The 25735-nt window shown below is 45.5% G+C and overlaps 3 protein-coding genes across 3 annotated transcripts in view; 1 reads left to right on the top strand and 2 right to left on the bottom strand.

Annotated features, from left to right (window-relative positions):
• Positions 1-3147: 3147 nt before the first annotated feature.
• Positions 3148-9070, bottom strand: LOC103091858 (nucleoside diphosphate kinase A 2). Its single transcript, XM_032970082.2, has 5 exons — positions 8962-9070; positions 6438-6568; positions 5554-5655; positions 4960-5072; positions 3148-4064 (listed from the first exon to the last, which is right to left on the bottom strand). The coding sequence occupies exons 1-5, from the start codon at positions 9002-9004 to the stop codon at positions 3947-3949; spliced, it is 507 nt and encodes a 168-aa protein (XP_032825973.1). The 5' UTR covers positions 9005-9070; the 3' UTR covers positions 3148-3946.
• Positions 9071-9229: 159 nt separating this feature from the next.
• UTP18 (UTP18 small subunit processome component) lies at positions 9230-20137 on the top strand. The gene is made up of 14 exons (XM_032970080.2): positions 9230-9394; positions 11122-11339; positions 11616-11731; positions 11988-12083; positions 12459-12639; positions 14635-14760; positions 15798-15972; positions 16478-16578; positions 16806-16896; positions 16998-17121; positions 17621-17795; positions 18948-19090; positions 19607-19655; positions 20048-20137. The coding sequence occupies exons 2-13, from the start codon at positions 11127-11129 to the stop codon at positions 19629-19631; spliced, it is 1566 nt and encodes a 521-aa protein (XP_032825971.1). The 5' UTR covers positions 9230-9394; positions 11122-11126; the 3' UTR covers positions 19632-19655; positions 20048-20137.
• Positions 20138-21169: 1032 nt separating this feature from the next.
• RANGAP1 (Ran GTPase activating protein 1) overlaps positions 21170-25735 on the bottom strand; it is a 37734-nt gene continuing 33168 nt past the window's right edge. Inside the window, exons 12-15 of the mRNA XM_032970079.2 lie at positions 25576-25678; positions 24867-24952; positions 22887-23008; positions 21170-22416 (exon numbers count right to left, since the gene is read on the bottom strand). Of these exons, the coding sequence (XP_032825970.2) occupies positions 22347-22416; positions 22887-23008; positions 24867-24952; positions 25576-25678 (381 nt within the window). The 3' untranslated portion in view covers positions 21170-22346. The remainder of the gene's footprint in view (positions 22417-22886; positions 23009-24866; positions 24953-25575; positions 25679-25735) is intronic.

Below are 25735 nucleotides of genomic sequence, written 5' to 3'. Positions count from 1 at the left end.
GCCAAATGGCTCTGCTCTTTTCTGCAGTTCCGGTGTGAGCAGCTGTTCCCGTTCAAAGTGATCTCCTGCACAAATGAGCATTGAGGCAGTAGAGCTCGTGCCCTCGAGGCGCCGCGGTGGCTTGGAGATGTTGACTACCTCGCCTGGTATGCAGGAGGTCGTGGGTTTAACCCCGACCCTGACGCATGCTGCTGTATATTTGGAGTTTGCATGTTCTTCCCGTGCTCGCGTGGATGTTTTTCCCCTCCACATTTTAAATCAACATCACGCATGTAGATAATTTGGCTGCTATGAGTGTACACGTGATAATCCACTTCGTCGAGTTATCATTTTTGGCCAGGTCACGACTGAAAAATAGCGACAGCTCTGTGGGCACTTACATGGCAAAATAAAAAAAATGTTCATAGTTTAATTTCGATTTAAAGCTTTCGTGACTGCAAGGATTCATCTTCTTTGGTTCTTTCGGTAAAGTCACGTAGAATGAGAATAAAATAAAACAATAAAATTCTCACGACGTTTCGGCCACAACACAAGTGGCCTTCAGGTGAAAGGAACAAACCTGTCGGGACGACAACAAACCTGTCGGGACGACAGGTTTGTAGACTTTCACGGCCAATCTGTTTAACACGTAACACGTAGGCTTGCACGACCAATCTGTTTAACACGTAGACTTTCACGTAGGCTTTCACGACCAACCTGTTTAACACGTAGACTGACGGCCAATCTGTTTAACACAGACTTTCACGGCCAATCTGTTTAACACGTAGACTTTCACGTAGGCTTTCACGACCAACCTGTTTAACACGTAGACTTTGACGGCCAACCTGTTTAACACGTAGACTTTCACCACGTAGGCTTTCACGACCAACCTGTTTAACACGTAGACTTTGACGGCCAATCTGTTTAACACGTAGACTTTGACGGCCAATCTGTTTAACACGTAGACTTTGACGGCCAATCTGTTTAACACGTAGGCTTTCACGACCAATCTGTTTAACACAGACTTTCACGACCAACCTGTTTAACACGTAGACTTTGACGGCCAATCTGTTTAACACGTAGACTTTCACGGCCAATCTGTTTAACACGTAGACTTTGACGGCCAATCTGTTTAACACGTAGACTTTGACGGCCAATCTGTTTAACACGTAGGCTTTCACGACCAATCTGTTTAACACAGACTTTCACGACCAACCTGTTTAACACGTAGACTTTCACGGCCAATCTGTTTAACACGTAGACTTTGACGGCCAATCTGTTTAACACGTAGACTTTCACGGCCAATCTGTTTAACACGTAGACTTTCACGGCCAATCTGTTTAACACGTAGACTTTGACGGCCAATCTGTTTAACACGTAGGCTTTCACGACCAACCTGTTTAACACGTAGACTTTGACGGCCAATCTGTTTAACACGTAGCCTTTGACGGCCAATCTGTTTAACACGTAGACTTTCACGGCAAATCTGTTTAACACGTAGACTTTCACGGCCAATCTGTTTAACACGTAGACTTTGACGGCCAATCTGTTTAACACGTAGACTTTGACGGCCAATATTATCCATAAGAGGTTTTTGGGTTCGATCGCGTAAATATAAACGGGTCGTTAAACCCGCCACAGCCAATTAGTAAGGTTTGTCATGTAAACAGAACATGAAAATTGGTTAGTTGTATAGCACACTGGTGTGTTGGGAGAGTAGATCCACAACATTTACTATTTGAGTACAACGTTTCGCCAGTAATTACAACTAGCATCATCAGACGACAGCCAGATTTGAGTTTAGTTTTCTATTTACAGTTCCAAGCCAGCGGTGTAAATGTCATTCTTATGGTGGGTGGGGGCGAGCCTCCCCAAAGGGCAACCACTGTTGACTTCCTCAAGAGTGGTTCTTATTTATCGACCCCGGAGGGGATGATGGGCCAAGTCAACCCCCAACCAGGACTTGAACTCGCAACCTTCTGACCGTGAGCCGCTCGCTCTCCAGCTGAGCCGGTTCACTTTAACCAGATTGCTGCTTAGACTTTATTGCTAACTAGTTCATAACGCCTGTCTTTACCAGGCAATCGTTTTCAACCACATGGGTGTCATGGGAATGGATTTCTCCAGAGATCACGAGAAAAGGCTGTTGGAATTTGGAAGGCATTTATATTTTGTAGATAAATGTAAACAATTCACACCAATGCTGAAACCTGGCCATCATTAAATGACAGTACTGTATAAACATGCTGCAGCTTATTTTTAATTTAGTGTTTCTTATACACATTTCATAATGTGAAACTAATGACGTTATTTTTGTTGAGATCGATAAAGTCACTTAAATTTAGATTTGTGGTGAGGCATATGCAGTAATAAACAGTAAAATACACCTCGATATAATTAAGAGCTGAATATCACTCCTACATGGGTTATAAATATAACAGACACTTGGCAGTCTGTAAACACTCATTTATCAGGGATATTTTAAGGGTGGAGCGGGGACTGAACAATGCCATTTAGGATATAAATGGATTGTTTAATTGCACAGAATGGGGGTGAAGATGCAGACTGTCATCCGATTTTATTGCTTCTTAAATCTGTTCACTTGCAGACACATTGGGGACGAGTGAGAAGTGGGTAATGATTCAACCGTTGTATATCAAGGTATTATTTTTGTTCAAAAGCATGGCTACTCCAAGCCGGATAATCCACCCATGGATAATTGAAAGGTAACTATTTTGGACTTGATTTGAAGCTTTCGTGACTGCAGGGATTACTCTTTTTTTTCGGTAAAGTCACGTATAAATAAGAAATAATAAAATAACAAATAGCGTACGACGTTTCGGTTGCAACACAAGCAGCCATCATCAGGTACAGAAGAGCTAAATTATGAGAGAGGGGAGCCACATAACCTCAGATGTCTGTATATACATCAGGTACAGAAGAGCTAAATTATGAGAGAGGGGAAACACATAACCTCAGATGTCTGTATATACATCTGAGGTTATGGGTCTCCCCTCATAATTTAGCTCTTCTGTACCTGATGATGGCTGCTTGTGTTGCAACCGAAACGTCGTACGCTATTGTTATTTTATTATTTCTTATTTATACGTGACTTTACCGAAAAAACCAAAGAGGTAACTATTTTGACAACGCAAATGCATCCAGAGGTCTGGGAACAATGATGTATTTTATTGGCCTAAAAAAAACAAGTTATTTTTTACTTGAGTGAACGACCCACGTGTCTGGCTACTTGCATAAACTCCATAAAGTGGTGTCGCTTTGCTTACACGGCTTTCATTTTCTCCTGAAGAACATTACTCCAGCTGTTTTATGCAAATAACCAGTGAAGTTTTCATATTTTAGGCTGTAGACATAAACAGCTTTATATTTGCTATTCAAGACAGCTGGAGACATGTGGACAGACTAAATTAAGACACTGCACTGACCTCGTGTAGACACCAACTAAACGTGTCTCTGCATCACCCGCAAATAAGCAGCAAGACCCCGAAACCAGCCACCACCCATAAGCACACGACATCGCGCAAGGCAAGACAACCGGCATGCACAGTCCGCCACTGCCTAAAGACCTCTGTGTGGCAAGGTGCCTTCCATTCTGCTTTTAGTGCTGCAAACTGCTTCTGCAATATATATAAAATATCGTATTCTCAGGTATAAATTGTTGAAGCTGTATGGAAACTCTGGGTTCTCACCAACATTTTTTAATCCAGCTTTGTTTTTTTTTTACTTTTGTAAAGGTGTTGTACTTGGACGGAATCGCAAAACAAGAGGCAGCTTTGTGCAGCGAGGTATTCTATCAAGGCGTTTCACCTCAATGATCTAGACGAACAAACGTAGCTTTTATTTACCAAACTAAACAAGCCTTCGAGGTGTAGCGTGTTTGGATGGAAATAGATCAGTAGGCAGCAAATGTTGAGAAGAGAAATATCTGCGAATGACACGGCCTCCATTACTCGTAAACCCAGGCCTCCGTGTTGCTATACCAAGTGACCAGCTCCTCCGGCTGGAACCACAGGGAGATCTCCTTCTGGGCACTCTCCTCCGAGTCGCTTCCATGGATCACGTTTCTGTAAAAACAAAGATGCCACAATCGGTCTTCCCAGAACCTCTCGTCCTGCCAAGCCAGCCTATCGCGGCCGACCCGGTGACAAACCAAATAACGTTGATGAAATTACAATTTAAACCAGACGAGAACTTGTCAAATGTTTCTCAACTGTGACCTGGGTCACACAAACTAAACAGTACATATGTGAAACAAGGCTGAACAAGCATCGTCAAAATATTACTGTGGAGGAGACTAATTACGATACAATAATACATTTTTAAAAAAATACTAGTGGTCACGGGAGGTAATGACAGGGGTGTCAGCTGTAAGTACGAAGAGACTGGTGACTGAGTGATCGTGAATGGGAGCGTGGTCAGGTGACGTAAGATGGTAGAGAGCCTGCTGGTGGAGCGATCTTCCAGTCAGCGAGAAGGTTCGGGAAGGGGGGCGTGGCATCGGTCCGTATATAGGGAAATGCGCGGGAGACTCGGAATGTTGCAGGGGATCTTCGCCTGTTCGAGTGAACGTGTCTTCAATAAAGAAACCATCTCAAGAAAAGTGTCAAGTCGTCTTTACACAATGTTACATTTCAGTGATGTATATTTGAAGTTAGGTGAGATACAAGGGAGGTGGAGCATACAGCGGTGCGAGCGCTGTGCCTTGAACCAGGTAACCCGAGTTCGATTCCCAACCACGGCTAAAATCGGTGGCAAATTATATCAGAACTCCTCCTGCCTTCACAACGTACTGACCAACGTTGCTAAGCATTGCTAGATTATAACACCTCATGATCAACATGGTGTAGGGAGGCCTTGACCCATTGGTGGATACAGAATATATGGCATAAAAAAATAAAGATCAGGATTAAGCGCCGATTAACAATAGACGACGGCCGATGTGTCAAAGGGAAGTCCCACCGCCCGATGTCGATGCAGAAGTCCCCGCGGATGGTGCCGGGCGCCGAGTCCGCTGGGTCGGTCTCCCCAAGCATCCGTCGGCAGGTGCGCACGACGCCATTCCCCTCCCACACCTACACAACCACCACCACCACACGTCACCTCCACAGCGCCACAACTGCACTCTGTGCCTATGGCCCAGTGTTCATTTCATGAAATTAGTGACGAAAACATTCGGCAGGTGTTTTATATATTTTTAGTCAATGATGACTTCAGTGGATGACGTGACGGTGACTAGAGTGACTACGACCACCCACCAAACACCAAAGCACGGTTGATAATGGCGAGGGGATATTAACAAGCATAAATTAAGACCCAGATTAAGATAACTAAATTTTATTGGAGACTGCAGTGCACTGAGAAATACCAAAATTATGTGTATAAAAAATTGTGTATTTAAAATAGCATCATTAAATTCACCGATTGGCTGACCTGATAATATCAGTGGGGGAGAAACATTTCGGCAAATTTTCTACGATTCATAAAACCCCTCCATTGTGACCACAAAGCAGAGTGAGTGCGGTGAGGAGAGCCGAGAATGAAGATCAGATTCACCATCGCGAGCACAGGACCCGAGTTCATGAACTGCACGAGACTGCTGTAGAACGCCTTGTCCTTGAGGTCGATGTAATGCTGCTGCAGCAGTGCGACGGGCGGCTGCACAAAGCACAGCATGCAACGTGAACTTGGGTTTTCTGAGTATTTTGAACCATACAGCAGAAACGACGTGCATTGCTACATTGTCGTGGCGTTACTCTGAGCGCAAGCGCATTGAAACACAACTCTCAAAAGGCACACTGCCCAGTGGCGGAGCTACCGAGTGCCCCGTCAGCGCAACCGCGCCAGGACCCACGGACACAGAGGGGCCACGGGCGCCGGAGGCTTACGAAGTGGGGAGGGATTTGACAGCGTGGGCCATTTGATTTCTTGAACCTGGTCCCATGCCAATCACGCCAGGCGTACCGATACTAGGTGTCCACTAGAAACATCGGAAGAATAAATGTGGAGGATTTAAGGTATTCATTACCCTGTTATCACGAACCACTTGCAAAACTGGCAGAAAGGTCACAGTATCGGGGTGTTTAGTCTACTGCAACAGGTTTTAACAAACACATGAGAACATTAATACATGGCCAGGTACATATAAATTTGTATCTGTACACGCCATAGCCAAATGCAAATTAAAGCATAAAAACACAGGTACATGTGTACAGTATTAATAATACGGTACAGTGTACTGTATAGCACTGTAAATAACGCTGATTGGACATTTGTCAGCGTGTACAATCATTATATGCAGGGTTGCTAATGTAATCGCTGCAGCTACGTTCGTTACCAACGGGATACGCATGGTTTGTTATAATGAGGTGCATAACAATGTATACTACTGATGCATTCATTTCTCAGTAATAATGATGATTTCGTGTTGCTCAGGCCACCTTGAGGAACTTCATGGCGACCAACTTGAGGCCCTTGCCCTCGAAGCGCTTGACGATGTCTCCCATGAGCCTTCGCTGCACGCCATCGGGCTTGATGGCGAGGAGTGTGCGTTCATGCCGCGGCTCTCGTCCTGCGGGCACATCACCGCCAGCCGCGGTTCAAGGGCACGACCGACGGGGGCCAAGGCCCAAAGCCACAAAGCCAGGAATCCAGATTGACACCAATGTCCACTCGAGGCAGAGTTTAGTGGATTTGCAGTTTTCTGGTCTCTCTCCCCGTGGTTGCGTGGATTTTTCTCTGGGTCCTCCAGTTTCCCACCCCCCTCACCGCCACATTTAGAATCAACATCATGCGTTTAGAGTATTTGGCTGCTTTAAATTTCCACGTGCAAAGCCACTTGGTTGAACTTTCATTTGTGATAGCCAGGTCGCTCAGAGGGCCTTACCTGGTAAAATAAAAATAGTAGTTTTGTAGTAGTGTCGAGGCTGAACACGAACCAAATAAATTATAACTACTTAACATCTTCACAATTAGATTTTGGGGAAACAAGTAAATACTCTCCGATTCTTTCGGTAAAGTCACGTAGATAGAAAAAACAATTAAAAAACACGACCGAAACCTCGTGTTCTTTTTTCTACCTACGTGACTTTACCGAAAGAACCACAGAGTATGGATTCCTGCAGTCACGAAAGCTTCAAATAAAAAAATGTTTCATTTGCTTAATATGAGTAGTCGGTCAATATTTAGAAACGTTATGAAGGTTATCATTGTGAGAAATTGCATGCGACCGAGATCGTGAAAAGTCCATGGCGATGATTCTGCGTTCATCAATTCTATCTGGGTAGTATAAAAAAAATAACACAAACATAAAAATCACCTAAATAAGTGATTTGTTCATTCAACTTTTAAATGGGTTCTAGCAGATTTAACACTTGTAAGACAGGGCGCTTCAAAAAAAATGTTAACACTTCCGAGAATTTGTAACAATGCCACAAGAAATGTGCTGCCTCCGGGCTCTGGAGACCACCTGGAGAAGATTCCAGGTACGTGTTGACAACGATGGCGAACAAGTGGAGACTCTTTGAAGCTATTAACATACATTTGTTATCATGTTACAGTGTATTATCCGTTCTTATTCCATTAAAAATGATATCCCCATGTAAGTGTTAACATTATTTTGAAGCACCCTTTTTCTGAAGCACACTCTAGAAATTGTCGGGAAATCTAAAATGAATACATTGTGATAGAGTAAGTGCTCCTCTCTACACAAGAACGACGGACATCCATTCCTCTTGTTTTAGCCACGAGTTCCCCAACCCATGCTGCCCGTGTTGAGGAGGATCGCTGGCACGAGGTGGCCCGCCGCTTTAGCCACTCGTGGTGGCCACTGCGCACCTGGGGCACCCGGGGCACCTGGCACCTTGCTTTGAGACAAAGGCCCTAAAGAAGGCTGCCGTCTCTGGTGTAAACAGATCCGTTTAAAAGACAATGACGTATAGTCATAATTCGGGGTTTTTGGGGGGGGGGGGGGGAGTTATATCGCGTAAATAGGACGAATGATCAGCACGAGACTAAAAGAACACCAAAATGCAATATTAAAATACTGCCAAATGCATATATAATTACCAAAGCTTTTTTGTTTGCATGTTCACCTAAAGTTTGGTTCATGCGGACGTGACTCATTACTAAAGGGTTTCTACTTGGGTGTTTGAGCATCTTAACAGCAGTTGTATTGCCAAGGCTCAATCCTATTCTTATTTTTTTAATACACATTGGCCTACTCTTCCTCTCCTGACATGATCTTTGAACGTGCGCATAATCACTTTAAGATGTTTTCTTGTTCATGTTTTTGTTTGTTGCGGTTGCACCCGATTCAAGAGCCGAATGGCTCACAGGACTACACCAAATAAATGGAACTATGAACTATGAAATGGAACTATGAGAAGCTGACACGGCGCGTAAGGGCACGGTCGTTAATAGCGATACAGGAATTGACATTTAGCAAGACATTTTCTTAATCCCGTATATTCAATCTCGCTCTCTTTCTCTCGTGGCCTTTCACCTTAATCTTACAAGGTGCCTTACAAATAAACGTGAATTATTATTTCCTAAATGAACCACTTGAGAAGAACCAAGCTTTTTGTATCACTTATCCCACTGCTAATGGACCTCACTGTTCGCTGCACACACACGGTATCCGGCAAGACGCCCCCGCGTGCCGAGTTATTTTGACCATACTTCACCACTCTGGCACAGCCGGGGGTTAACGTCGATTATAATTGTGTCCCTGGGTATTTAATCGCAGTGTGCCTAAAGTACAAATGTCAATTCAGATAATAACAACCCTGCTGATCGTGCAATCATTATATACACTGCACGGTAGTTGACAGCGCAGGCCCACCCAGTGCGGTGTGCGTTGGAAGAAACAACAACAACACCACCAACAACAACAGCCTTGCTGCATTGTTAATTAGTACACGAAATGCATCGACGAGGAGAGCGATCGCTGGCGACGAGGAGGACCTTTAAAGAAGTGCGCCAGGAGCGCGAGTAGCAGCGTCCACATGGCGCCTGTCGCCCTTCACGACCTCTCGCGCGACCCGGAAGTTGTCCCAGCGGCCACAGCGGCAGCAACTTCCCGTTTTAAAATAAACTTATACATATAAACTTATAAAATAAAACAAAAAATACAAATGTTTATTTGATCGATGGCGATGTATGAAGTTTGTGTTATTTTGTAAATTAAATAAGCAAAGAGAAAAAGATAATTTTTAGTCGTTAAGTCTGCGGGGGGGTTGAGGGGCGGCGTGAGACTCCTCCCGGCCACGCGCGCTCGCTCGCTCACCACGCCGGGCATCGCTCGCTCTACTCACACTTTAACAATACAACTCACACTTTAACAATACAACTTACGCGACATTCGTCTTCATTCAACAACGCGAGCAGGACGCGACTCGTAAGTTTACATTTGAGGAAATGTTCTGCCTTTGATTTTTTGTCGTAATGTTTTTTTTTACCTCAGAATCGGAGACCGAAGCCTGCGTTAGGCCGCGCGTGAAGTTTAAGAATACGCTTTTTTTAACGTGTAACGCACACGTTTAGCATAGCTTAATCATACTATGGTTGTGTCTTTAGTCCTGGGCAACGTTGTACAATGTGCACGTTATTGTTTGAGCTCACTGCATTGTGATGATCGGTTTGAATAACCGATTAACGCGTTAATTTGTCAAACGTTTCTTGAACGGTATAAGTGGCTTTTACCACACATGTTATAATTGATATGGAATATAACCTAATATAGTGGTGGTATATCTTGATATATATTGTAATCGCCCACTGAGGTGGTAGCTGGCGCGTGTCTGCGTCACGTGCGGTGGTTACTTTTGTAACTTCGTATCCCGAAAAGGCCATCAACTTAATCGTTATGTACTTAGATTGTTAATGTTGTGGATTTGCGCTCCAACACACCGGTGTGCTGTACTCGTAACGAATTGGCACGTTCTGTTTACTTGACAAACCTTACTAATTGGCGGTGGCGGGTTTAACGACACATTTACGCGATCTAACCCAAAACAAACTATATTAGGGATGAATCGTTATGCCCTGGTTTGACTTTGCGTTTTTTTAATCCCTGTAATGAGTGTGTGAATTACTGAAATGGTGGCTGTGTGCATGCTTGATCGTAATGCTGTCGTACCATTTATTGTGTGTACTGGCCGAGTGTGTGCTGACAAAGAGCGACTGTTTTATATCTCAGTCGGGGACCTTACCTGGTCAAATATAATCAAGTTGAGATTCGTGTGAATCGCCACCGTTAATAGAAATAGCGATGCTGCTGCGGCGTTTGCACACGCACAGTCAAACAAAACAAAAAACTCGACAACAAACTCGTCAAGAACACTACCGTAAAGGGGAACGTAACAGGTGACGTTTCGGGGTATGGCCCTTCTTCAAAGCAAAATACATGGAGGCCCCACGGTGTAAAGTGCAGTCTCCAACTTAATATCCACCATGCTCTCTTTATGTGCTATAAATGAGTGCCCTTTGCCCAAAACGTTGGCTATTATATAATTGTGCTTTTCGGGCAGGGTTATTGACATGTATTTTGAGTTTTTGTTTTGTTTATTAACAATATTAATGGATTAATAATAATATTGTTACGCAATGTATTTGTCCAGGAAAGCCTCAACTGAGTCTGTGGTCTTTTTCTTCAGGACGGTGCTGCCACATTGGAATGTTGCATCCCTGTTGAAGTTTTAACATTTAGGGTGTTAAAGTATTATCAACCCTGCAGTGTTACCTTGTACAAATTCATCGGGCGGCCATGACATAGTCATCATTAAACAAACATTTAGTTAATATTAAGTTCTTAAACAGAATTAGTAATGATACGGTCTGCATTCTGCTCGAGCGCTCACCCCATGTGTATTTGAGGAATGCTGCCGTCGCCGTGTTAAATATTGTACCATTATCTTTTGGACTACAGTGTACTGGACTGCATATTAATTTAGAAGGGGGTGTGGGGCGGCTGAGCCTGCAGCAGCGAGGGGGGAGGGGTCGGCCCTTTCCAGCTTCTAAGATGTCACGACAGGCATGGGTATGATAAGTGAAACATACCTGGAAGTTTATGCAGTTTTTTTTTTTTCTCGGAGATTTGACATGCCCCTTTGGTGTCCCTCTCAGCCATCATGCCGAAGGTTAAGTCCAAGGACCTGGGCCTTGAGACGGTGAAGTTGGATCCAGCAGGGTCAGTGCGGCTCCTGGAAGAGAAGGTCCGGCAGAGGCACAGGAACAGGCTCGTGCTGGGCCAGCGGAAGGAGGAAGAGCGCAGGCTGGAGCATCTGGTGCTGGGAGGGGAGGACGATTTCATTCACAAGCTGGTGTCCACGCAGCCTCTTAAGGTGCCTTCTTCATGCATTTTGAGAGCAGGAGATGTGGCTGTGGCACTCCCTTCTGTGCTGCACCTAGAAGTCTCGTCACCAAGCCTCCGTGTAGCTTCTGCGCGAATGCTTGTTGTGGTGTCTTATAATTATGAAGCTGTGCGTCTTACTTTCCGGAGCATCTTACAATCTGGAGAGTACGGTAGTCGTAGTGCACGTGATCCGAGGTTTCTGGTTTAAGTGACTGGCACCTACATTAAATTATTTACAACTGATTTAAATGCTTGCGCGATGCAGCTCTCAAGCGCTGCATCCGACTCCAGCGATGACGAAGAGGTGGCTGATGAGAAGCATCAGGTGGAGAAGCAGCCTGTCTGGGAGGACGAGGACGACGCTGATAATGCCAATGAGTTGTGAGTCTTCGTCAGTTGATGCAGAACTGTACAACGTCACACATCTGAATAGCCGCCCACACTCAATGCGATGTTTGTGGACAGTGTAATTGTTATATTCTACAGGTAGATGTTCACATATTCGACGTTTCCTATTTTATCCTCAGTTTTTAATTCTTAACATTTTCTGCATCATTACTTTTGTGTTTTTTTTTTTAACTTAAAGGTATGTCGTCTTGCCGTCTTGAAAAAAACCCCTGTGTTTTCTGCTTCACAGGGTGGACATGAAGCACCAGTACCGCAGGGAGTTTGTGCGCCACGTTGACGAGAAGACGCTGCCCAGGGCCAAGCTGCAGCAGCGACTCAAAGCCGAGTGGGTGCACGTCACGTGTACACCACACGTTCGTCGCGTGTGTCGCGAGCCCCGTCGTGCGTGCGTTTTGCGTGAGCACGTGTGGCGCATGGTGCTCGCGTTCGTACCGTGTGGGCGTCGCGCTAGATGGTGGAGCGATGAGACCAGCTCATGTGCAGAAGCCTCATGGAACTAACGTCACGGGGCTGTGAGGGATATAGACAGTGTCGGGAGATCTTTATCTCATAGTGAATAGACGATGCCTGATTGAGATGATAAAATACGATGAAAATTATTAGCGTTTAGGATCCCACAGGTTTTCGCCATCTGCAGCAGCTGAGCAACAACTGTGAGCACGGCGTCTCTGCTGCGTGTGCCGGTTTGCGGTACGCTCAGGTTCGAGAAGGCCATGGGCGGCGTTCCCGAGTGGGCTGACCTGTCCCGCATCAAAAAGGAACGCCAGGCGAAGCACAACAGCGACGATGAGCAGGAAGAAGATGACGGTGAGGACGATCTTCTCACCAGGACCGGGAACTACCTCGCATCCTCGGAGAGCCTGCCCAAGGGCATTCTACGGGTGAGGGGCAACGCGCCGTGTTGGGGGCAGCGTGACGTAGCAGCTCCTACGATATGTTTCGGGTTGTACTGCATGTTGTTTGGCACGATGTCCGCTGTTTCGCTTCACTTGCTGGCAGTTCTTCTAAGGAACTAAATAAAATAGTTTCCTGAAGAAGCAGCGCCGGAAGTCACGCCGAGCATCACGCGGTAGAGCTAGAAAACACTTTGAAGAGCCACACAGCACAATCGTGAAAATCCACGTACAGTGAGGGAAAAAAGTATTTGATCCCCTGCTGATTTTGTACGTTTGCTCACTGACAAAAATGATCGTTCTATAATTTTAATGGTAGGTTTATTTGAACAGTGAGAGACCGAATAACAACAAAAAAATCCAGAAAAACGCATGTCAAAAATTTTATAAATTGATTTGCATTTTAATGAGGGAAATAAGTATTTGACCCCCTCAATCAGAAAGATTTCTGGCTCCCAGGTGTCTTTTATATAGGTAACGAGCTGAGATTAGGAGCACACTCTTAAAGGGAGTGCTCCTAATCTCAGCTTGTTACCTCTATAAAAGACACCTGTCCACAGAAGCAATCAATCAATCAGATTCCAAACTCTCCACCTTGGCCAAGACCAAAGAGCTCTCCAAGGATGTCAGGGACAAGATTGTAGACCTACACAAGGCTGGAATGGGCTACAAGACCATTGCCAAGCAGCTTGGTGAGAAGGTGACAACAGTTGGTGTGATTATTCGCAAATGGAAGAAACACAAAAGAACTGTCAATCTCCCTCGGCCTGGGGCTCCATGCAAGATCTCACATCGTGGAGTTGCAATGATCATGAGAACGGTGAGGAATCAGCCCAGAACTACACGGGAGGATCTTATCAATGATCTCAAGGCAGCTGGGACCATAGTCACCAAGAAAACAATTGGTAACACACTACGCCGTGAAGGACTGAAATCCTGCAGCGCCCGCAAGGTCCCCCTGCTCAAGAAAGCACATATACATGCCCGTTTGAAGTTTGCCAATGAACATCTGAATGATTCAGAGGACAACTGGGTGAAAGTGTTGTGGTCAGATGAGACCAAAATGGAGCTCTTTGGCATCAACTCAACTCGCCGTGTTTGGAGGAAGAGGAATGCTGCCTATGACCCCAAGAACACCATCCCCACCGTCAAACATGGAGGTGGAAACATTATGCTTTGGGGATGTTTTTTCTGCTAAAGGGACGATGGACGGGGCCATGTACCGTCAAATCTTGGGTGAGCACCCCCTTCCCTCAGCCAGGGCATTGAAAATGGGTCGTGGATGGGTATTCCAGCATGACAATGACCCAAAACACATGGCCAAGGCAACAAAGGAGTGGCTCAAGAAGAAGCACATTAAGGTCCTTGAGTGGCCTAGCCAGTCTCCAGATCTTAATCCCATAGAAAATCTGTGGAGGGAGCTGAAGGTTCGAGTTGCCAAACGTCAGCCTCGAAACCTTAATGACTTGGAGAAGATCTGCAGAGAGGAGTGGGACAAAATCCCTCCTGAGATGTGTGCAAACCTGGTGGCCAACTACAAGAAACGTCTGACCTCTGTGATTGCCAACAAGGGTTTTGCCACCAAGTACTAAGTCATGTTTTGCAGAGGGGTCAAATACTTATTTCCCTCATTAAAATGCAAATCGATTTATAACAATTTTGACATGCGTTTTTATGGATTTTTGTTATTCTGTCTCTCACTGTTCAAATAAACCTACCATTAAAATTATAGACTGATAATTTCTTCGTCAGTGGGCAAACGTACAAAATCAGCAGGGGATCAAATACTTTTTTGCCTTTTGAAACATGTTGGTTCATCCGTTCACCCAATTGATGAGGTTCACGAGCGTATCTTTGTCGCTCATGTATTGATAAATACCCACGAAAGAGAAGTCGTGCCGATGAGTTTTTGCCTGGTTTAAGTCAAGGAACCGATTTTGAGTGTTCGATTGTCAACTATTTCACACTTTGGTCTCCCACTAGATGAAGAACTGCATCGCAGCAAACCAGCAGCGCACGTCGGATGCTCGCCTCACCTCCGTGCAGTTCCACCCCAGTGCCGCCGTGATCCTCACCGCCGGACTGGACAGGTCGCTCTCCCTCTTCCAGGTGCTGCATCAACTCCCACGGTTAACATTCATGTGAACTTCACTTTCTGATTCCTCCACCCACCTTTATAGGGATACTGGGATGACTCTTCCACACCTGCCAACCCATTTATACTGCTGGGTGGTCAGGTGCAGTGGGGGGGGAGGATTTGATAAACTTGCACCATTGTTTCAGCTGCCGCGCCTGAAGGACAAATCAGATCTGTGACCTCTGCGTTACCAGCCCAGTGTGTGCTAACCATTACTCTAGTGCATGAATCTCAATGTTATCATAAACTGAAACCATATTGGCAAAGTATGAATCATTGGTTTTTAAGGCTTAACTTTTAAAACAAGTCATTGGATATACAGTACAGGTCGTCCCCGACTTGCGATGGAGATGCATTACGACGACCCCATCGTAAGTCGAAAATATCGAAAGTCGAAAATGGCCTAGCCTACCCAGGAGTCTTAAAGAATGGTGATAATTTAGCAAAACAGAGCAATTAACAGTAGCGTACTGTATAAACAATATACTTTATGTATTTATTAATTACAATACTGTATTGCAAAAACAAGGTAAATTCTTAGCCTACCTATATGAACTGCAATTTCATAAAGTTTTTTTCAGGAAACAATCCTATCTGCTTAAAAAACTTTTAACATGCATTAAATGTATGTATCGTATCGTGGTAACCCTAAAATGAAATCGCTAAAGCTACGTATCATACATGCATTGAACGTATCGTAACGTATCATTCTACTGTACTCGCCAAGATTCTGTCCGTCGTCTGCATACTTGAACGATGTTAGGTTGTTGATGGCTACATGAACTTAGTTGTCGGAAGAGGAGGATGGCGATGATAAAGTTACAGTATCGTACCTCGTACGCTGCTGCGTTTGACTGCCGCGTGAAATAAAAAATATTTTACAATTTTGTCATATCGCTATTGCCATCGTAAGATCGAAATATCGTAAGTCGGACCATCGTAAGTCGGGGACTACCTGTAGTCACATGTGGAGTTGTCACATGTCATGCTTGAACACGATTTGCTTCAGGTGGATGGTCATACCAACCCGAAAATCCAGAGTGTGTTCCTGGACCGGTTCCCGGTGTACCGCGCAAGGTTCTCTGCCGACGGGGAGAAGGTGATCGCGACCGGAATCCGCAGCAAGCCCTTCTACGTGTACGACATGATCGCCGGGAAGATCACGCCCATCCTCGCCATCCGGGGTGAGCACGCATCTTCCGCCGCATCTCTCTGTATCTGTCGTTTGGCTACGTGAACTAATCACCTCTCGATTGGCTGGTCTACGAGTAGAACAACTTGTGTATAGTCCTCAGTGGCAGACATGCTGTCACGTGATGAGTCTGCCGCTCATCTGAATGTGCAGTCGTTTGTCAAAACATGTAGCCAGATGGGTTATTTATATGGTTGTTTATCTACATCAGTTGTTCCCAGCCTGTGGCCTGTCGACCATTGGTGGTCTTCAAGGCCGTGGGAAGTGGTCTGCTAAACTGTTACAGGGCCTGCGGTTTTAGAGTGGTTTTACTTGGTGCATAGTGGTCCACGGGACATTTGTTGCGGGTTGGAAACCACTGGGGTATATCGCTAATCTCGAGAGGTTAGCCAGATGGGTTGGGGGCATACGGTTTACTGATGAAGACTGGTTGTACGAGTGAGGATGTGAGCGGTCGTACTTGGACACTCACCTGTGCGCTCTGTCCAACTCTGCAGGCTTGGAGGAGAAATGCATAAAGCGTTTTGAACTCTCTCCCGACGGACGGTTCATGATGGTGTTGGGGACATCGGGAGTTCAGCACCTAATCAGTCTGAAGGTAATGAGTACTCCGTGTTTGTGTTTTCATTGACCCACGGCACTTTGAAAGCTGTACGTAATGGGATTCTTTTGCGTTCAATCTTATTATATTTTTTCCAATAAGTACCATTGGTTTATGGAATGATATTTTACACATATAATCTGAAGAATATGTAAGGCAATGTATGGTTGTGCGTATGCATTCGTTTGCATTTGTGGATGTTCACCCATGCGTGCGTGTCACAGGCCAACGAGCTGGTGGGAAGCATGAAGGTGAACGGGCAGGCCAACGCCGCCACCTTTTCCGCCGACGGAAAGAGGGTTTACACCACAACAGGTGAGGCCCCGTGGTGCTGCAGGGCCACGTGCTCGCGCGCCGCGTTTAATCGTAATTATAGTGGAAGTTGAACTAACCGTGCCACCTGGGGCTGCTTGCAGACGAGGGCCAGGTGTACGTGTGGGACGTGGACAGTAGGCGTTGCGTCAACCGCTTCACGGACGACGGCTGCGTCAACGGCTCGAGCATCGCCGCCTCTCCCGACGGCCGCTACCTCGCCTGCGGGTGGGAACCTTCTCCTTGCGCTCGCGAATGCAACGTGACGCTCGAGAGCCCACGGCTGTTGTCGACCGACCGAGTGCCTGGCCCAATTCCTTTATTCGACATCGATTCCTCTTTTTCGCTGTGCAACAGAGCCGCACCGCTGATGTTGCACACAATGAACGAGTCGAGATAACTGCAGATGACGCGGTCACTCCTTGTCCGCTGCGTGTGATCTTGATATACAGCTCGTTGGCAGCACCCCTGGCCCTGCTGGATCCCGAGCGAGATTCAGATGTTTTACGAGGCCAGCGAATCGCTGTTCGGTTGTGGCTCGGCAAATAGCCGGTGTAAAACCCACCCTTTCCGTGAGGGTCGTCCGGGAGCCTGGCTGGGTGTGCCAGTGGAAAAGGGGTATTCGTCTGGATGCACACACAAACTGTCTGTACCCAGCTACGATTGTACGTGGAGAGCGGCGCAATACTGAGCCGAGTTTCTACAACACGTCTTTCCGTGCGCGCAGGTCCGTGAGCGGCGTGGTGAACCTGTACACGTGCGACGAGTGCCACTCCAAGCCCAACCCCGCACCCATCAAGGCCCTCATGAACCTCGTCACCCCGACAACGAGCCTGGCCTTCAACTCCACCTCCGAGATCCTCGCCATGGCGTCCAACGAGGCCAACGAGGCCGCGAGACTGGTACGTGCCGCTGTCCATCGGCAGCTCCCGATAACCCACCGGGGAGGGGAGGGGGTGGGTGTGCGGGAGTATTAACCAGAGTGGCCGTTGGGCTAGAACCTCATACGTTTGCAACAAGTGGCAAATGCACTTTTCGGTCAGCCGTGTCGGGGGTCTCCACGAGACAGACCTTGCCTTAAAAACGAGCACCCGATGTGCTGTCAGTGTGATTTAAAGGAGAGACTCGTGTAGGCTGGCTCATTTTCCCTGCATGTGCTGCACCAGACGTATGTACGTAGCCAACCATGCTAATCGGAGGCGCAGGGGAAGGACAACAAACTAAAACAAAAAGTAGTTCTAAGAACAACATATAGTAATAGGTATTTACCCTTTTAGCTGGCACAAAAACTGACACCTTTATACAAGGGATCATGCTTGCAATAACCACAACACAAGCAGTCAAAATGCAAACAAAAAAGACAACTCTGCTAATGATATGCACTGTCCTTGAATTTGATTGGTCCACACCCGAGACGGCTTTTCTTAGAGCCTAGTCTCCACTGGTGTTGGACCAGATGATGCCAAAAGGCGTACAACTCAAAAACAGCGCACTATTAGAGTATTGAGAGCTCGGGATAAGCCTTTGAGTTGTACGCCTTTTGGCGTCATCTGGTCCAACACCAGTGGAGACTAGGCTCTAAGAAAAGCCGTCTCAGGTGTGGACCAATCAAATTCAAGGACAGTGCATATCATTATCAGTTGTCTCTTTATGTTTGCATTTTTGACTGCTTGTGTTGTGGTTTTTGCAAACATGATCCCTTGTATAAAGGTGTCAGTTTTTGTGCCAGCTAAAAGGGTAAAAACCTATTACTAGTTCTAAGAAATTGGTTTTCAGTCTAGATTTAAGAGTGCATAGCGCCAGTGGCTTCCTAATATTGGAAGAGCATTCCAGACGGCCCCAGAAGCGCATCTGAAAGTGTGCGATGCGGTGGCAGTCTTTTGTGCGAAGGCTATGCTTCTTGACGAGCTCAGCATGGTATTGTGGTTAATTTGTGGCAAGCACTTTGTGTGTAATGAGTGCAACCTTACATTATAATGTATTCGTTTGGCAGCTGGAAGCCAATGTAACTGTGACCGGGCTAAGGGACGTTTGTGCGTCTCCATTGTGCTCAGGTCCACGTCCCGTCCCAGTCGGTGTTCTCCAACTTCCCCGTATTTCGCCGCAAGACGATTTACCTTGCGCAGATGATGGCCTTCTCGCCACACAGCGGCTTCCTCTCGATCGCAAATAACAAGGGCATGGCGCTGCTGTACAGGTGAGGGCTCGAAGCCATGCAAAAACCCGTGCGTGAGCGGAATGTATTCGCGAGCGTGCAGGAGTAAGCAGGTGGACGCTGTCTCTGTGTCTTGAAATGGAAATCCACAAGGTGACCCGTTCACCTCAGCTGCCAATGACTGCCCAGGAAAACCCATCGCATTACATTAGTTTCTGCACTTAATTTCGTTCGATTCCGGCTCTGGAATTATCGGTTTGGCTGTCATGTGACAGACATTTAAATTGTAGCAGGATGGATGGTAAAGTGCTGCTGTGGTGTGGCTAAAAGATTCACCTGAAGGTATTTCAGAAGCAGTTCTGTGACATCTCCTTCAGTGGACCATTCTGTAACATGGAATTATGCGCTGCTTTGATAGAGTTCTGAATGTTGAGACCGATAGAAACATTGGGATGGAATCTGGTGGAAAAACTAACATTGCAATGCTTCTTTAAAAGCAGTAAATGCATAGTGGTGTAATGACATGTTTTAACGAATAATTTATTTTGTCTTGTCTAGGTTAAAACATTATTCAGACTTCTAAGAAGACCTGCTGCACATGTCCCAGGTTTGTCCTCAGTCTCAGGTCATATGGATCGATTGAATGCAGTGCTTTCCTGTGGAGGATTACTGAAGGGAACTCCCTGCTCCAAAGTTAACTTTAACAATAAACTCCTTCACCATTTTACAAATATAGTCAATGGCCTTTCTGTAGCCGAAATAAATTACATTTGCCTCAGAAAACGATATTTCAGTCTGTTTTGCAAAAAAAAAAACGCTTTGCGTTTGGAGCATGAGCAATTATTGTCCTGAATATTCACCTGATGTACTGTCAGTGCGCAGTTTTCATGACGTCATTTTCATATTTTGAATTCCCATGTGTTTTTGTTAAGGTATTGGAGATGACACTGATTCTCACTCAAGCTATGTTAAAAACTTGTTTTGTTTTTCCCTCCTAAGATGAACGAAGACTGAGAGATGGGGGGAATGTTTTATGCGCTCATGGGAGTCTTGTATAAAAAGGACCTCAATAAACCTTTGTTTGCAGGAGCTTGATGTTTGTGAATTGTTAAAGACTCATATTTTTTTTTTATTCCTTTTCAAACGTTTTTATATTGTACATACAATGCAACATCAAATCTACTTTACAGTTGTAACCCAACCTTGCACTAAAACGAAAACCTATTTTTCTGTTATGCGTACATCCTGAATATATGAAACAGGCATCTGTGATTGATAGTGCATGCCGATAATTGTTCAGGCAGGTAGCTCCGTCACTTGTAATTTGTTCTCTCCGTGGCTTAAGCGTGCCCCCAGCGGTCCCGAGAATGCTTTGGTTGCCCTAATAAAGGTTGCGCGAGATTGCTTCTACGCGATCCTCAAGAGTTTTCAATAATGTTGTATTATGTACCGAGCGTGTCATTCATCAAATCAGACAGGCCCGGGGCGGTGAGAGAAAGGGCGAGGCGGGAGTTCGACTTGCTCTCTCGCCACGTACCCCCCCCCCCCTCCCCGTTCAGCACCCTCGGTGTGCACCCAGGAGGAGCAAGTTTTTTTAAATTTAAAACCTTCCCATGTATTTTGCAAAACAATTGAGCGTCATTGTGGAGAATAACAAAAAATACGCATATCTGCCCCTCTATGTAAAATGTTAGCTTTTGCAAATCCCATTGGCCATGGTGTGGGAGTGCATGATTTCAAGTTTGCTTGTGTTAAATTCATGCTGCTGAAATTGTACACTCCCAGACTGCTGTGAGATTGAATGTGTAAACACGAATATTCTGTGGAGGGACAGATATTGTGAAGGAGGGGAATGGCTGTACTGTCGAATGGATATACAGAGCTGTTTATTGCAAACTTTCCGATTAAATATTACATTTTATTTGGCAGTGATGTTTGTTCTCACAATTGTCAATTTGGTGGTATTCAAGCAAAGACAATTTGTTATGTGCATTTATATTACATAATTCACTCATGTTTAATAAATTAACACATAGGAAGCTTCAAAAGGCTTGTGTCACATGCTTGTGTCACATGCTTTACCCAAACGAAGTAAAAGTAAAACAAATGAAAATCACAAGGGAAAGTTCTGCTGCCATTTTATTTACCGGTGTAAAGGCAAGTTACAGCTCACAACAGCAACGTTACATTTCAATGTATGTATACCATTGGCATCTCACTTTTTGGGTTTATTTTGTATTCAAAATATTTCTGCTGCTCTTGCTCTAATTTTTTAGGCATGCATATACATCTATGTACACCACTGCCTGACAGAAGCCAGATTTGAAACTAAATTAGTGAACCCTAAACACCCGCTGGAGCGCTGAAAATTGATTGTATAATTGAGTCATTTACCTTTATCTGAGGCCACTCAATTACTACTGGCAAACTGAAGTACAATCGTCATCAGGCACAAGAATCAGTAATTGCCAATGGTGACTCGATGGGACTCTGTCCCGTATCCAAAGTCTAAAAAAACTTGCATTAGTCTGCTTGTAATACAGGGCTTGTAGCCACTGGTAGCAATGCGTTCACTGGGAATGCATGTTACACTGCACAATGCAATTTTCAATGCGCGCTTGTTACTATTCAAAATGTTTGATTCAATTCGTACGAGACGTGTGCCAGTCAATCGTCTGTAATTAACATAATTAAAATCCGCTTTTAACGATTTAACACTTCAGGTTGCCTATATTAAACCTAGGGGTGTTTGGAAGTGAACTGAGGTTATTTAGGAGTGTAGCAATTCACCCTTCTGCACAACCACCCACACCCAATCCGATTCGATAAATCGTCAATTCAGATTTGTGACCTGTGTATCAGCTGCCATTAAGGGGTCCCCCCCCCCCCCTCAGGTAAAAATTGTGCTCTCGAGACATTTCGTTACATTGAGCGCCAAGTTAATTATTGTTTTGCGACTGCAGGGTGTGCATCGTTATTTTCAAAATGAACACATCGTTACACCCCTACCGCAATCGTGATTGCAGAAAAGATTGCTTCCGTTGGAAACAAGGTGGGTGGTGTTGTGGGTACTTTGTGCCCGGACGGCTGGAATTTACTGGCAGTGCCATCGTCACGTTATTTTGTTTCCTGCTACTCTTACGAGCTGTTGGCGTGCAAAGTCGGCACTTGAGTGACGCGTCGACCACTAATGCAGTGATTTTGCGGCACCGCGGCAAAAACGTTACCAGGTTTTCGGCGACCCGCGATCCCACTGCCTTTGTGCAACGTACGCGACCACAGCGCAGCAAAATCGCGGTCAGACGCTGGATAGCGTTTGCAGCAGAGAGTTGCGCGCCGGCTCGCACTGCTCCAGGATTTTGTTAGTCCTGTGATAGGGAAACGGGGGGGGGGGGTAACGTGTTTAGTATGACTGGCAGGGCTCATTGGCAAGGCTTGTGCCATTGTTTCTCTGTATTGGTCCAATCTTTCTCAGCTATATGACAGAACAATGGTGCAATATAAGCGAGTTAAAATGTAGAAAAATCTTAAGTAGCTTTGTACAAGGTTTTATGTTTTATTTTACAATGTCCAGTGTCATCCATTTATAGATACCCCACTAAATAGGAAATTAGAGAAAATAAATATATATTTTAAAACTTCCAAGTCTCCCACCAATGTCAAGATGTGTATCAAACAGTTGAACTCTACTTCTGTAAGACACGGAGCCATCGCTTTCCAAATACGAAATCGGCTGTTGAGAAGAGAGCCTCGTGAGAAATGGGCGGGGTTATCGAGACCTGGAATTAACCGCGTAGCAAGAATCTAATGGACAAGGTGGAAGTGCGTTAGGGCTCACTTTGACATGAACACTTTGAGGATGGGCAGCAGGGAGCGTGGAAAGTACTGCTGCTTGACGACGTGCTCCAGCGTCGCCAGGGGGCCTTGTAGATTCGAAACGGGCTTCACTTTCTCCTCGCTCTGATTGTCATGACGGGACACACGCACACAAAGCCGTTTAAGGGCAATCATCACCGACATAACTTGTTTTTTAGCAATTGCGGCAGCTGACAACGGTATGCATGTAGAAATTATTTGGCACTGTACGTAGCCAACCGTGCTAATCGGAGGTCCAGGGGAAAGACAAACTAAACACAAAAAGCTGTTGTAAAGAAATTATTTTTAGCGAGCCAATCTGATCAATGAAAAGTGTTTTTTGTCACGCATATTTCATGAATGGTGTACAGAATCCAAACTCAAGTCGTCCATGGCCTCTGTATGGTTGCGATGCTACTATCTACTGTTATGCTACGGTCCCTGTTTTGCTAAACAGTGATTTTCTGGAAGGATAGCAGCCACGCGGTGAGCCAGTCAACAAATGTCCAAGCTCTACGCTCTTCTGTATATGAAGGTGTTACAACCAATGCATTATTTATATTATAGTGTTATCAACTAATCATTTGCATGTGCAAGTAAATTGTAGCACTCTTGAGAAAACCCAGGTGTGCAAGGGGGAAACGCTATATTCCCAGACAGGCAGGTTGGAATCCACATGTTTGCTGTACTCTCTTCTGGTGAGCCAGGGTTAAGACACCTCGATGCCTGAGCTGTCTTATTTTCTTCATGAGATGGTTGTGAAATAACAATAATTAAAAGTTAATCAACGAGCTACTTTACCAATGAATAATGCTTCCTGCATCACAACTTAAAGCCTCGGCTATTGTGAATTAAATTATTTAACGTGCAACTGAGAGCATGCGCATTATAAGCATTACCGACTGTAAAATTTCAATGATAAGGAAACATTGCAGGCTTATGTTTGGGGAACTGCAGTTCAATAACTTTCATACTCTTTATTTGTACTTGAAATACAGCGAAGCATTAAAACAATGTTATAGGAAACCGATAATGCAATAATCGTCTAAGTGAATATGTAAATTGTATCTGAAACAAATGAAGTGTGCCAACTGCCCGTGGTCTGATTCGGAAATTGCTCTCCTGGTTGCCCACGAGGAGTAGCCAGCACGTTTGGGAATCTCTCGACATGCTTGCAAATGGAAACATGCTGCAGCAATTATTTGCCACTGAGCGTCGCTGGTGCTGTTAAAATGCCCCTCGCTTTTCACTTGCAGGCTCGGAATCCAACTGAAAACCAATCACAGCTCCTCGAGAGCAGCACAATGGAGCCGAGTGTTGATTGTTTATAGAGGTAAAGCTGCAGCCCTGAAATCGTTCACGCAACTGCCAGTTTAAGGGACTCCACGAGAGGCAGCTCAAGAGAGCCCATGGAGAGAGTATCTTGGCCTACTCTTTCACAGTGCTGGATTACAGGTGTGCACCACCAACGGTCCGGCTAATGGTGTGTTGTAAAAACAAATCGTATCTGCAGTGTTTCCGCAGACCGCTTCCTGTTTGTGGTCTTGCGGATCACCAGGGGTCCATGTACCACAGGTTGGGAACCACTTCTAGAGGATGCTGCTCGAGTTATCTGGGTGATGCACTACTCTCTTGAGTGTTCCAAAAGAAAGGTCTTTCTCAGAGGGGCATGACAATAACAATTAGAATGTTCTCAGATGATATCTGTCAAGCCCTTAACAGTGCCTATTTTATTACAGGCCAATTCAGACCTTATTGGTCAACCCGGTTCACTTATAAAACTCAACGTTCATCCTACAGTCCCATCACAAGGGAGAAACACAACAACTTGTTTGCCCGTATTGAAACGGCTGTACACTGTGTGGGCCTAAAAACTCAATTTCCCTGCACAAGAATCTGGGTAAACCGTATGGGTTGACAGCGATGTGAAATGTACAAAAATGCCCCGTATTCTGCCGTTTACCTTAATCAGGCCTAGGTGGATCAGCAGAGACGACATGAAGGCTTGCTGGAAGTTTGCCATTTGAAAGGCCCTTTGCAGCAGGGCATCTGCAACAGGATGCTCAATTACCCGCCGCTTTGTGTCCATAATGCATAGCAAGACAATAACATTGGCGTGCAAAATGCGACAGCACGCGCTGCAGTGAGGTTGATGACGGGAGCGTGATGCTGGAATCAGGGGGGCAGTTCCTTTACATCCGAGGGCGATGCCGCAAGTTGATGAATAATTACTTATTTACCACTGAGGAAAACTACACCAAAGGCTCTTTTTCAAGAGGTTCCTGCATTGGGATGTTTGACCAAAACCAACGACACTTTGCGTCCATGTATCTGTGGTAGGAGACTGGAGAACCCGTCCTGGACTTCACTTTCTGGCACGGTTGCAATTCACTTTGCTCAGCCGGTCTTAGCCGCTGAGGTCATGACGCATTTCTTCTCATTCCTGTGGCTGTGGCCGTGGCACCGTTTCGTTGTATTGTGCACCGATGCCCACTGAGGGCGATATTGGCACGTACAACTAAATATTGATGAACATCTGTGAAAAAGGGGCTTCATGTAGCTCGTCGGGTTCCTCCAGTCTAAATTAAAGATTCGGATTCCCAAAAAATTCTGAACCGAGACTTAAATCGAGAGAAGAGGCAGACTGGTCGTAGCACGGCGCGACAACCCACCTGCGCTCTCGAAGACGGCGCACTGCACCACCGTCTCGGGTTTGTAGACGCTGGACAGCTTGAGGAACGTCTCCACCACCTTGTCCGGGTTGTGGACGTCCTCCTGCGAAAGAGCAGCGTGACCCTTCAACCCACCGTGACCACACCACACGGGGGCATC

This window comes from Petromyzon marinus, chromosome 43 (genome assembly GCF_048934315.1).
Source record: "Petromyzon marinus isolate PM22_M1 ecotype Great Lakes invasive population chromosome 43, UKy_Petmar_22M1.pri1.0, whole genome shotgun sequence".
NCBI classification, from domain to species: Eukaryota; Metazoa; Chordata; class Hyperoartia; order Petromyzontiformes; family Petromyzontidae; genus Petromyzon; species Petromyzon marinus.
Note: the sequence above shows the minus strand (reverse complement) of the source record. Positions and strands in the feature narration are given on the sequence as shown.